Source organism: Culex pipiens, chromosome 1 (assembly GCF_016801865.2).
Source record: "Culex pipiens pallens isolate TS chromosome 1, TS_CPP_V2, whole genome shotgun sequence".
NCBI lineage: Eukaryota > Metazoa > Arthropoda > Insecta > Diptera > Culicidae > Culex > Culex pipiens.
Window position 1 is genome coordinate 71780019 of NC_068937.1, and position 14486 is coordinate 71794504.

The window sequence follows — 14486 nt, forward strand, 5'->3', positions numbered from 1 at the left end:
GATTTCAACAATAACAAAAATTAAAAACATATCCTATAAAAATGATAAGATGTTAAATTGAACTCAGAATTATAAAATAAATAAAAATGTACAAAAAAAACAAGATTAGGGTACAAAACGTGTCGTACTATTCAAGGGGGGGGCGTAGTCAGCGCGACAATGTGTGGCATTGGGGGGAGGGGGTTATTTTTTGCTGATTTTAGTGTGCCATATTTGATGGATGACGCCTCATACTAAAAATAATGTTATTGTCTTTGTTAAATAAATAAGGGGGATGAGGGGGGGGGGGGGTTGTAAGGGTGGGTGGGGCCTTAAATATTGTGAAATATTTCATCGACGACCCCTTTGATCAGTATCCATTGCAATTAAAAGGATTAGGGAGGTGCTGTGCAACCGCAAAGTAACCAAAAGTACCGTGCGCCTCCATTTATACAGTTAAAAAACTGAAAATGACAAAAAATCGAAAATCCCTAGGTGACATATTTTCTAGGTCACAGATATCGAAAAGGGACCCCCTTAGCTACCTTTCCACGAAAATTTTTTTTAGGTACATTCAATTTCAATAATAATTGCCTTCCGCCATGGCGTGAGCGTTCTCGTCTTTTTCTTCCAGCATTCTCTGTTCTACAATCTCTCTCTTATACTCTCTTCACGGAAAGGGGATCCATCGCCAAAACGCGATCAAAAATCAAACCATCCACATTAACAACCCCCGGGTCTTTTGTGGTCTCTATTGCAAGTTTCTGCTCGAACCTAGGAGTCCGAAGGCTTGAATGGGGAGAGCACCCAAACCTCTTTCTACTCCAAGGAACCTTCCACCCCAGTACCATGATTTTTCTGGGGGAAACATCTTTTATGTAAGAAAAAGGTGTAATTTTACCTCTAGAAATGTGTAATTTTACCAATTTTCTGGTGTAATGCCACTTTTTCAGTCTAAATTGAGGTAAAAATACATCATAAAAGAGGTAATATTCAACCTTCCAAAATTACAGCTTCCAAATTTACATTAGTTTTTACTGTGTACCTCTTACAGTAGAATTTCTGCCAGAGTAGTGGTGAACTGGGCAGCGAATGACCAAGAAGGTTAAAGCTGCCAGAAATAAATGAATTAACAACAACAACAGTGGTGAACTACGCTGTAAACAGCGAAAATTTCGCTAGATTTTCTGCTGTCAGGTATGTTTGCCAATAATTAGCGAAAACAAACCAGCAGAACTAAGTTGCTGGATTTGAATTTTCTCAGCCACTGGTTTCGGCTAAAAACTTCGCTGATTCAGTGTAATTTTTCGCAAATATCAGCAAAATCAAACCAAGAAAATCTTTCTGCTGATTTGGCGATGGATCCCCTTTCCGTGTTCTACGAAGTTCGTAGAAGCTAATGGTAAATAACAAAATAAATTCATCGCGTAAAAGTACGAAAACACTCTGCTGCATACTCTGTGCAGTCGTAAGTAAAAAACAAAGTTCAAAAAAGTACCTAATCTAAAACCTGTAGACATATCAGTGGACGATTTTCCATGACCATAAATGTGATTCAGGGCTCCATGGAAATGCAAAAATGGCAGCCAGACCACTTTCATCGATGGCAAATCGTTTGACAACTTGTTTGTTGTTGATGTCAGAAAAATTGGGCATGATAGTTTCAACTTCTGTTGAACAATTCAATCAGATTTCTTTCGTCTTTTTCAGGTTCCAGTTGTTATGGTATGGAGTCGCGGTCTTGGCCACGACAAGGAGTTTGGGTATGACCCACGAGAGGAGAGATAAGTTTGAGACAGCCATCTTGCTAGAGCAATTTGTAAATTAGAGCTCAATAAAATTGGAATTGTTCAGCATTTTCTATTTAAAATACCGACCATAACATGGTGTCAGAAGAATCGTGACCATAAAAACTGATTTCGTCGTCATTTATATCGCGAATATTGAATTTTATGAAATTTTAAAAAAACTGAAAAATCAATGAAGTGCTACGGAAGTTTCAGCGTTTTCCCCAAAAGAGACTATAGTTATCTCTTTCTCGCATAGAGCTTTATGACGTTTCGCGTACGCACACTAGCGCACCATTTGATTTTGCTGGCTGACAAAATTTAACCTCACATTATTTTCGTGTACGTGTACGTACACGCAATACATACGCACGTAGAATGCTCTGTTGTTGGCTGTGCTAGTGTGATAGTGTATTGTTTACACCAGTGTATTAGTGCAAACATTGCACCAGTGTGGGAAAACGTTTGAGAACGATCCATTAAAGTGACAAGTAAAAAGTAAAAAAACGATAAGTTAACTGACAGTTGAAAAGAGACTACAATGACTACAATCGAAGAAAATAGTTCTGTGGAGATGAGCACGAGTTTGTGAAGGGAATGTGTCCAGCATACGGCAAGAAATAGAAAAGCAAGCGTGGCGGCGGCCGCAACTACTTAGAGAAGGCGTGTAAAATCGATATACCCTGGAAGCAGAAGCGACGCCACCGTCGTGTCAAGGAGGTGAAGGACGACGAGATCAGTTCGGAAGAACGCTTTGAACGAGGGGCGTGACATTGGCCTTAATGTATAAATTTTTCGCATTTAATATATTAAGGAATTAAATTCCTCGCGTTACTTGAAATTTGACAGCACTACATCTGCTTTGAAAACATTGGTCTGCCTCGTGTCATTTTCACTCGCACAACTGTCAAGTGTTTGTGTTTTGATTAACTTTTAAGAAAAAAATGCGTCGCCGAGTTTTGTGATTTTTGGATTCGAGATCGCTGCCACAATTCTTTGGCTTCGACACTCATCTTCCAGTGGATCGATGCTGTGCCTGATGATTTGGAGTAACGACGCCTTAAACGACTGGGAGGATTGTCCGGTTGGAGCAGAGGGATGCGAGGTTTCAGCTGGAACTGAGCGTGTGGTTGATTCCGAACATGCCGGAAAAGCCGAGGCCGCAGCAGCATCACATGCAGAGCTCGTTGAAGGCAGCGATGCTGCTACAGCACCATCAGAGGTTATGCAGGGAGCCAAGTAAGAAGAAGGTTTTTTAAACTATGGAAGACTGTTAATTAATTGTATGTTTGTTTTAGATGGTTCGAGCTGAATATTAACAAACAGAAGGTGCAGCATTCGATGCCTCCGCGCCGGAGGTTCCCCAGCATGCCACCATTTCACCATCTAGGGATGGTACTGCCTCGTCCGCTACCTGGATTTTCTGGCATAATGAACCAGCCGCCGTTGATGATTCCAGTGAACATTTCTCCGCCGTTTAACATGGTTCCCCACTTTCCGCCGTTGCACCTGCTCCAGGCGAACGTTCCGTCTTAATTTTCAATGAATGAGCTGCAGCCGAACTTACCAAGTAGTGAGACCTACACGAATTCTGACCAGCAGCTGGTTCAGGAGGCTCAGCAAAATCATTAGGTGCAGAATAAGAAACTTTATTATCAATGGCAGATGCAGCACCATCGTGATAAGCTGAATCGCTCCGGGGAGTACGACGCGTACGCGAATTTGATGAGCGAATGGGACAAGCAGAAGCTGCTGGGGATTCAGCTGACGCAGCTGAACACGATCACACCTTACTACATAAACGATTTACTGATAAAAACTGCTGTGAATTCAATTTTAACATTAGTTTATATTTCACAGCATTTTTTTCACAATTTTATTATAAGCACTCTAGCATACTATCGACCGCGTCTAGCACGAGGAAGCAAATGTTGTCCAGGTTGCACCAGCACAAGTCTCAGTGGGTTTGGGGCGGCGTGGTGACGCCATGCTTTTACATTTTAATTAGGATCGAAACCAGGAAAGCGAATGTCTTTCTGAGGCTGTCCGGGGGCAGGCCATCACGACGCATCCGCTCTTGACAATCGGAATGGTTTTCTTCTGGATCGGCGTCGATACGTAGTAGTTCACGAGCTTAACATTATTTTCGATTTCCTCGGTCATCGAAAGTGTTGATGTGGTGCGGTACGTTCTCTCCCACGGGAATATCTTCGTACTTGATTAAACTCCTGGCTGGCGGCTATAACGAAAATCTCTCGGACCGCCCGATGGCCATTGTTCCAGTTACTACCGATTATTAGTGATGGTCGTCACCAGGCTCGCCGACGGGAAGGCTACCACCACCATTTCACAGAAACTCCTGGGGTTGCAATTGATCCTAAAACGAGTTAGCACAGAGTAAGTATCAATTTTGTACACACAAAAAGGGGGCCGAATTGTACCACGTTTCAATCGGTTAGTCAGAAGTTAGCGACACAATCACCTGCTCACCTGAGAAGACAGCTCCCGCTGCAGGTGCTGCTGCCGATTCGGGTGTCCACCACCACAATCGCCGTCACGATTGTTGTAGTTACCACCTCGGTTATTTTTGCGAGCGATGAACCGGCCACCGATGCCACCAGGTTGTTGTGCCTCCGCCGCCGGAATGTCCACCGGAGAGATTTCCGCCACGATCGTAGCCACACCGCCTGGTTATTGTATGGACCACTACCGGGAGAATGCAATCTCCTGTTAGACCGACTTTTCGGCGACTAAAAATTACACCAAACACAACAACAACAACAATCGTGCGCAATGTCGAACTTTCAAATCAATGTGGTGTAAAAAGAGGTGGCGATGTTTGGATCGTAAACAATCGTTAATTTGTTAATTTCGGCAGCTAATTAATTAAATAATTTACCTAATTTATTACTATTGTCGCGCCCTTCGACTCTGAATCCAGCAGTGTGGACAGCGACTACGAAGATAGTGAGCAGGAAGTGCAGATGGCCAAAATCAAGTCCAAGTCAGCTGTGGAGAGTAGTGCTTTGGCGGTTCTGGATTTCAGGCTACACAGCAACAAAATTGTAAATTTGGAAGGTGTAATATTAGAAGGTTGAATATTACCTCTTTTATGATGTAATTTTACCTCAATTTACACTGAAAATGCGACATTACACAAGAATAGTGGTAAAATTACACATTTCCAGAGGTAAAATTACACATTTTTTCTGACATAAAAGATGTACCCCTTTCCAGATGTAATATTACCATGATTTTTTTTCTGTGTAGGCCGGAAGTGGAAACCAGTTACGTGCGAGATCGACACGGGTGCGGATACCACATTGATCGGATATAACTGTTTGACTGAGCTTCTTGAAACTCCGAACCCGACACTACAACCAATTCTTTCGGTGGCAACCCGATACCAGTGTTGAGCAAGGGGCTGGAAACTCTTAGAACTTTACTCAAGTATATTAATAAGCATACTTAAATAATTTTAGTATACTTACGCCATCACACCCTAACATGAATCATCTTGAAAAAACGTCATTGTGACGTCTATAAATGTCACAACTATTTTGTTATTAAATTGTTTTTTGTTTCTGCCAAACCTAACCAACAAACGACGGAACCGGCAAATTGAGAAAAACTTCCTCCAGGGCTTTTGAATTATTTCAAAATCAATTAAACGGAAACGAAATCAAACCGATTTTACTTTTTTTCTGTCGGGTGTGACTTCTTCCAGCCAGGAAGATCAACATTGTAATCCACCAGGGTAGCGCTAGTCTCGAGACCAGTTCCGACGCTAGGATCTCTTTCGAAGTGGCGACTCTTGTTGGCCTGTGGGGCGCTTCCGGCGATTACATTCCGGTGTTTTTCGAAGAGATTTTGCAGATTATGCGCTGGTACGGGGACTGTGCAAACCTGAGTGCGAACCCGTTGCGGGAATGATTTTGGGGGAGATTGTGGTTCACCGGTTACTCGGGATAGTGCAGGAAGCGATAGACCACTCGTTGTACTGGCAGGCCAGTTCGGTGCTTCCGGGAGGGCCTTTGAGTATCATATATGACGAGGAATCCGACGCGTGCTGAGCGGTTGCAAAAGTGAGGGACATAGCGTTTGTAGAGAAGAAGATGAAGGATCTTAACAGGGCCGTTTTTTGCAGATGGGATTGAATTTGGACGAGTCGGATGAGCTCACGTGCGAATATTTTTTGCCCATGGGATGAGCGCACAAATTCGAGACACAGTCAAGGAGTGTGGCGTCTGCGCCAAATTCGCCGGTTCACAGTTCAAGCCCCCGATGCAGAGTCACCCGGTTCCAGTGTTCACCCGTTTCAACTTGTGTCGCTTGATGTGTTCTTCGCTGAGTACAAAGGTATTAGGCGGATGTTTTTGGTGACAGTTGATCACTATTCCGATCTGTTCGAGATTGATCTGCTGAAGGATCTCACTCCACAATCTACAATCGCGATGCATCTCGTCCCCCAGCTCTTGCTGACGGATAACGGAACGCACTTCGTGGGAAAAGGGTGGCGACAATTTGCGGGAGAATGGGACTTCAGTCACACCACTTCAGCGCCACACCATCAACAAGCGAATGGCAAATCGGAGGCAGCGCACAGTGGGCGAAATGGAACCCAAAATCGGACTTAATTGAACGCGGCTGGTTCCGTGGTATGAAAAATAGTGTTTCTTATGTAAAAAAATCCGGGGAATCGATTGGCGATGGTTTCATCCACCGCACGAAACGGCAAAGGGTCCATTTTACCCCAATACTCCATTTGTTTACATTTTTTTTTTCTTGAAAATCGGTCTGTATTTAGAGCGGAGGCTTTATGCGGCCATCCAAAATGCACTTAACTTATGTGAAAATGTCCCAGGAATCCAGTAAAAATAACCACATGCACCGCAAAAATCATCTAGGGTCCATTTAACCCCAATTCCGCTAAAAAAGCATTTTTGGCCGTTTTCAAATGTTAGGTCAGATTTTAACAATCTGAAAATATTTTTATCGTAAAGATCAGACAATTTTACATAAGAATGACGATTTACACTTGATAGTTTGACACATTTATGTAGATATAGAAATTAAACTAAATAAAAAGATTGAAGAATCAGTTTTGAGCCAATTTTTCCAAACGCAGAATAAACTGCAAAATTGTCTGATCTTTACGATACAAATTTTTCAGATTTTTTAAATCTGACCTAACATTTGAAAACGGCCAAAAATGCTTTTATAGCGTAATTGGGGTTAAATGGACCTTATATGATTTTTGCGGTGCAAGTGGTTATTTTTACTGGATTTCTGGGACATTTTTACATAAATTAAGTGCATTTTGGATGGCCGCATAAAGCCTCTGCTCTAAATACAGACCGATTTTCAAGGAAAAATGTAAAAAATGGGGAATTGGGGCAAAATGGACCCTTTGCCGTTTCGTGCGGTGGATGAAACCATCACCAATCGATTCCCCGGATTTTTTACATAAGAAACACTATTTTTCATACCACGAAACCAGCCGCGTTCAGTTAAGTCCGATTTTGGGTTCCATTTCGCCCACTGTGCAGCGGTTAAAATCGCTAAACAGTTGATCAAGAAGTTTGAAGAATCCGGCACGGATTTTTGGTATGCTCTCCTGCATTGACGTAACGTACCAAACAAAATCGGATCGAGTCCTGCAGCTCGCTTATTCTCTCGTCAAACAAGATGTGGTGTCCCAACTGCTGCTGGCAACTTACTTCCGCGAGTGGTCGAGGGAGTTCCGGATGCTATCAAGAAAAACAGGAGGAAGATAGAAAGTGTCGTAATCTGCCGCAGCTGGAAACCGGTGCACCAGTGTATTTTGAAATTAAATATGTCTTTATTGAACTTTCTTATAATAATTACATTTCTTTTACATGCTAAGTGGTATGGCCTTATGCTCTTCATCTTTGTTGTATTTTTCGTTTTATTATTAACTGATCACATTTGGGTAATTCTCCGCCAACTCACACAGCAGTTGCCCCGACCCCTCTTCGATTTGCGTGAAACTTTGTCCTAAGGGGTAACTTTTGTCCCTGATCACGAATCCGAGGTCCGTTTTTTGATATCTCGTGACGGAGGGGCGGTACGACCCCTTCCATTTTTGAACATGTGAAAAAGAGGTGTTTTTCAATAATTTGCAGCCTGAAACGGTGATGAGATAGAAATTTGGTGTCAAAGGGACTTTTATGTAAAATTAGACGCCCGATTTGATGGCGTACTCAGAATTCCGAAAAAACGTATTTTTCATCGAAAAAAACACTAAAAATTTTTTAAAAATTCTCCCATTTTCCGTTACTCGACTGTAAAAAATTTTGGAACATGTCATTTTATGGGAAATTTAATGTACTTTTCGAATCTACACCCAACTGGCAGTCGCATGATTGTGATGCATGGCGGCATGAAAGTATATCAGAATCTGCATGAAAACTGTCCTCATGCATTTTTTGCGATATAGGGGTATGACATTTTTGCCCGTTACCGACAATTATCGACATTACCGACGGCTTTTTGGTTGTATTTCACAAAAAAAAAACCCTTAACAGAACGAGGATTGAACCACTAACTTCTTGGTTATTGATCCGACACGCTACCACCGCGCCATGGACGCTTGATGAAAAGTAAGTGAAAGAGCACCAACATATGCTTCTCTTTGGAGTGTTGCTCGGAGACGGGCTAGCGTTATATGTGTTGGTGAGAACTGCAGATCGCTGAAATGTTTACACGCGGGCAAAAATGATCTAGGGGCTTGCTGCAAAAAATGTTATAAAATATGACATTTTCTGCAACAAATCCACTGTTGCAGATTTTGAGATATATTTTTCCTTTGGGTGTACATTGTCCCAGAAGGGTCATTTTTTCATTTAGAACAAAATTTTTCATTTTAAAATTTCGTGTTTTTTCTAACTTTGCAGGGTTATTTTTTAGAGTGTAACAATGTTCTACAAAGTTGTAGAGCAGACAATTACAAAAAATTTGATATATAGACATAAGGGGTTTGCTTATAAACATCACGAGTTATCGCGATTTTACGAAAAAAAGTTTTGAAAGAGTTGGTCGTCATCGATCATGGCCGTTTATGGTCACCCGCGACAGACACGGACGACGAAACAAAGAGAAACGCAAATAGTAAATTTTTCAAAACTTTTTTTCGTAAAATCGCGATAACTTGTGATGTTTATAAGCAAACCCCTTATGTCTATATATCAAAATTTTTGTAATTGTCTGCTCTACAACTTTGTAGAACATTGTTACACTCTAAAAAATAACCCTGCAAAGTTTGAAAAAACACGAAATTTTAAAATGAAAAATTTTGTTCTAAATGAAAAAATGACCCTTCTGGGACAATGTAGATTCAAAAAGTACATTAAATTTCCCATAAAATGACATGTTCCAAAAAAATTTACAGTCGAGTAACGGAAAATGGGAGAATTTTTAAAACTTTTTTAGTGTTTTTTTCGATGAAAAATACGTTTTTTCGGAATTCTGAGTACGCCATCAAATCGGGCGTCTAATTTTACATAAAAGTCCCTTTGACACCAAATTTCTATCTCATCACCGTTTCAGGCTGCAAATTATTGAAAAACACCTCTTTTTTCGCATGTTCAAAAATGGAAGGGGTCGTACCGCCCCTCCGTCACGAGATATCAAAAAACGGACCTCGGATTCGTGATCAGGGACAAAAGTTACCCCTTCGGACAAAGTTTCACGCAAATCGAAGAGGGGTCGGGGCAACTTTTCCCGATTTCGTGTGAGTTGGTAGAGAATTACCCATTTATTTTATTTACTTCAAATTGTTTTACATTATTGCATTGAATCGAATACATTTGGGTAAAAAAGATAAAAAATCACTTTAACAACTAATCCTAACTTAAAACTAAAAAAATAAATTCATTGAAATATTCAAAATCACTAGAACGAGTAAACTACGAACTGTATTTTAAGATGAATGCTCCAAGAGTTCTTACTTGTTCCTGGCGAGTTTTGCAACCACGCAGTGTTGTTGTCATCTCGATGAAAATGTTCAAAAGTTCTTGTGGTGAAAACAGGTCACTACTGCCTTCACCCGTTGATGTTGGTTGGTTTTCCCTCGGTTGCTGACTGAAGCCTGGAGGTGGTGTATTCTCTGCAACTCTTTGCCGCTGATTCAACGGCAATGGCTGCAGATTTAGAACCACTCGAACAGATCCCGCTCCAGGTGACGCCAAAGCAGGAAAATCCACGTCCGTAAAAGTTGGTGGTGTTTTGCGACGATTTGGTTGGTGCCTCGTCGTCGCTTGCTGCCGAATTTTCACAAACTCAGCTCGTTTTGGGCAGCTTCGATTCTTGGTAGAATGGTCGCCGCCGCAATTGAAGCATTTCGCTTCGATGTTCTCGTTGATTGTTTCGCAAGCTTGAGTTTTGTGCTCACCTCCGCAGGTTGCACAACGACTCTTGATGAAACAGTTCCTTCCACCATGTCCAAACTGCAAACAGTTCGAACACTGTGTTACGTCACGGTGCACTGGATGATAACGTTCCCAAGTCACGATGATGTTGAAAATTGCCCGAACTGCTTTCAGCTCAGACGGCGTTGTCGATCCTTTCTCGAGATGAACCAGGTACAGTTGATCACGATACTTGATGTCCTTGTTGTGTCTCGTCATCTTGAAGACTTCGATCACGTTCAACTTAAAAGTTTTGAGCTCTTCTTTCAGCACACTCACATCCATATCGTACAGACCTCGGAGGACCTGTTTCATGGGGCGTTTACCTGGATCGTCATGGCTGTAGTATTCAATCTTGGTGTTGTTCAGGAAATCCCGAACGTAGTTGTAATCCTTTCTGGTAGGTAGCAGAATTTTTAGTCCATCAGCACACAAGCGAATGGAAGCTCGTAAAGCACCAGATTTGATAAACCCGGTCAGCCACTTTCGCACCGAATCCGATGACGATGTTTTCACAAAAATGGGTGGCAACTTTTCCCGTCGTTCAAATTCTTCCTTCTCGCTCACGTCCACAGGGAGGGTAGCGAACTGGTTTCCAGACGAATTTTGAGCGTCCTTGCTCAAACTGCCTGGCTGTGCAGGCAGCGCTTCGGCATTCTTTAGTTTCTTCAAATCTGCCGATCCTGCTGGTGAGGACCGCCTCTTTTTCTTGCCGTGATTCATTTTTTGCACTTTTAAAGCACTTTTCAGGAGCTAATATCCAGGAGTACCTCACTGATCGGTGGTCCACAAGGGAGAGGTGCACCAGTGTACGTCCAAGTCCATCCATAGAAGTCTACGGTGTGGTCACTCGGAACAATCGCCGCCAAGCAAACTGACCGATCGTATCTCGTGGATGTGGACGGGGCATTCTACCGACGGGATTTGGTTAACCTAAAGTCACGCAAAGAACCGAACACGTAGCCTGCCGTCAACCATCCCGTTCTACAGGACAATCCGTTGCCATCTGGTCCGAATCCAGATGTAGCAGTGGCCGAGAAACCAGCGGAGTTTCCGATTCACCGAGCACTGTCATCTACACTGCAGCCGAAGGAAAAAGCATCGCCAGGAGAGATGGCGCCCAATACGAGAAGTGAAGCTGCCGACCAAATTACACGATTATTATCTGGAATAAAAAGTGGGGAGGATGTTATGGTACGGAGTCGCGGTCTTGGCCACGACAAGGAGTTTGGGTATGACCAACAAGAGGAGAGATAAGTTTGAGACAGCCATCTTGCTAGAGCAGACGTTGTAAATTAGAGCTCAATATAATTGGAATTGTTCAGCATTGAAATCGAGTATTTCTCTTTAACATACCGAGCATAACACCAGTTGAACAAAAGCTATTGGCCAGTTATTCAAGAGTGATGGCGATCGATCTGGAAAACATGTAAATCTAATGATTTGCAGTTTCCGTTTGCTCGACCAACGTTCGCGCTCCGGCGATGTACGGATGGCCAGTGGATCTCCAGCTCCACTATGTCGCTTCCATCCAACTGGGAAGAGTGAAAGGGGAGAAGGAGATCCAATGGACGTCCGTACATCGCCGGAGCGCAAACGTTGGTCGAGCAAACGGAAGCTGCAAATCATTAGATTCATCATGTTTTCCAGATCGATCGCCATCTCTCTTGAATAACCTATCCCGTTCTGAGTCACGTACTTCGCTGGCCAAAAGCATTTGTTCAAATGGAACCTGAAAATGACGAAAGAAATCTGATTGAATTGTTCCACAGAAGTTGAAACCATCATGCCCAATTTTTCTGACATCAACAACAAACAAGTTGTCCAACGATTTGCCATCGATCAAAGTAAGCCATCAACTTCTGTGGACATAGAACAATGATTTTATCAGCAATGCAACGGTCTGGCTGTCATTTATGCATTTCCAAGGAGCCCTAAACCACATTTATGACCATGAAAATAAACAGCAGGCAAAACAATATTTTATTTTTTTCAGATCTTCTGACAGAATTTATTGTAACACATCTGTTAAAAAAATTTCCTATGGAGCATTATTTGCTATGTATCGGAATTATTCAGCGTATAATAATCTACCAAAAACGCTGTCGCATCCGATTGATGTATCCTTGGAAATCTGTTTGGACGGCGATTATAAGTATGCTTAAATTCATCATGTGTCAAGAACAGCAGCTGGTGAAAAAAATGAATATATTCAATTTGTTAACCAAAGTAAGTATTGTGTAGTATTTGAAAGTGAAAGGCCATCTTAAAATACTGAAACTGGCACGACTGTTACGGCACGATGTTGATTTGTTATTAGACTATCTGCAGCTCGAAGTTTTATAATTGTTTCAAATTGCGAGCAGTTTTAAATTTCTCGAACTGGCGAAAATGAAACTAGAACACGATGCTTGCAACGCGCTGATCTAAATGTTGTTTTAAAAAAATGCTTTTAATTGTGTGCGTATGATTACACTCAACCCCCGGTGGTTGGTCAATTTTTCGTTTGACACTTTTTGTAGTTTGTACCCCTTTGGTTGGTCAAAGTCAAACTAAAAAGTGACGAACTGTCACTTTTTACACGGCGCTCACGCACATTATCAAACCAAACGTTTGGTAGTGTGTGTAAATTCCGTGTAAAAGGGATGTCAAACTAACAAGTGACCCTGTTCGTTTGAAAACAGTTGGTGTCAAACCATAGGGGTTTGAGTGTATCAACACAGCATCATGGTGTGGGTATGTGTGTGTGTGTGTGTGTGTGTGTGCGTTTTTTTTTTACAGGGTCGGAATCTACTACCAGACACCTGAGGATTAATTTCTCAGGTAGTGTGGGGTTGGAATTTCCCGACCCACTAAACCAGTCCTTGAACGCCATGCCCTTTTCCCCCCGGGACCACCTTTCGGTATAACTTCAGGGGGAGGCGTTGCATTTTCTGCACTAGTCTACTTACAGGATCCATGCCGGATACTAGAACCATTTCACAGTGGACGGAAACCCACCTCTGATCCCATTAAATTGAAGCCGCTGTTTATTTCTTCTGAAAATAGTTTTTCTTATGTGAAATATGTGCATGGCAAACCCACCGGAAATGACGGGAAAGGGTCCATTTTGCCCCATTTGTCCTAAAAATTGGAATTTTCTTGATTTTACATTTATAGGATATCAATATACTTATTTTGATGTAAAATTAGCAGGAGAATCGAATGGTCATATTTTCGAACCATTTGGAGTGACCCATTTTACCCTATGGGCCCTTTTTGGCGCATTTCGGTAATTTTACTCCTGTTTATAGCATTTAGCGTAGGAATTTCGTAAACTTATTTCTACTATGCGTGCAAAATCGGCACAAGAATCAAATAATGCTTATTTAGGATCATTCATAATAACTAGTTTTACCCCATGGGCCATTTTTCTAATTTTTCCTAATTAAATTTATTTATAAGTGTTTTGCGTATAATTTTAATAAACTTATCACTGATATTTGTATAAAATGGCCATGAGAACTGAAAAACACTGTTTTGAAATTATTTGAAACTTCCTATTTTACCCCATGCCCCTTTTTAAAATATATCATATAATTTGAATTGTTTTTCGAAGCAATTTGCAAAATATGGTGATAGATTAATTACTTTGTAATGCGTAACATGACCAAGCGAATTCAATATTTATATTTTGGAATTGTTTGAAATAGCCCGTTTTACCCTATTAGCCCTCTCATCATGCTTAGGCAATTTATTGCCTTTAGAAGCTATTTGCGTATAATACTTATTGAATAATGACAATTATTTGTGTTTTATGGACAGAAGAATTGAACATAGGAATTTTGAGATAACTTTGAACTGTAAATGATCAGTGCATCCTGCTCGTTCCCAATGTAAACATCACCAGCCTGACCAGAATAAACAGTTTGTAACTGATAGATCTTGCTGAAAAGTTAATAAGGCCTTTCCATTTTTTAAGTTTATGTCCCTCGACATTTGAATGAAAAAGTGTTTAAAATGCATTTTACACCTGCACTGTGGTTTTGCAATCATTAGTTTTCGAAATATCTATGTATTGACGCCTTTTTTTTGTTCCGAGAAAAAAAATCCGATACTGCTCTTCTTAATGAAAATAAATCTAAATATTTTTAATCGATCCCAAACATGCTACATATGATTTAAATTGCAGGAAAGTCGAATAGACTTCTATTTTCAGTAGAATTTTGAAGTTTTACGAAAAAAATATTGTGTAAGCTAATTTACGAGCCAATTTCGAAGATGAGGGTAACTTAAACTTTGATAAATATTT

General features: G+C 41.2%; 2 protein-coding genes across 12 annotated transcripts in view; both read left to right on the forward strand.

The window, feature by feature from the left end:
* Window positions 1-14486, forward strand: part of LOC120429194 (armadillo-like helical domain-containing protein 3) — a 186123-nt gene that overhangs the window by 138329 nt on the left and 33308 nt on the right. For 10 of the 11 annotated variants that reach the window (XR_008212290.1, XR_008212293.1, XR_008212291.1 and 7 more), the window contains one exon: window positions 12192-12424. Coding sequence is in view for 7 of the 11 variants with exons in the window: in XM_052709049.1 (XP_052565009.1) it covers window positions 12192-12424 (233 nt within the window). In the remaining 4 variants the exon portion in view is untranslated. Of the gene's footprint in view, window positions 1-12191; window positions 12425-14486 lie in introns of those variants that run through there. The other variant, XM_052709070.1, reaches the window with a different exon arrangement.
* On the forward strand, window positions 464-3302 carry LOC120428577 (uncharacterized). The gene is made up of 2 exons (XM_039593611.2): window positions 464-3005; window positions 3065-3302. Exons 1-2 carry the CDS (start codon window positions 2794-2796, stop codon window positions 3300-3302), a joined length of 450 nt encoding a protein of 149 aa, XP_039449545.1. The 5' UTR covers window positions 464-2793.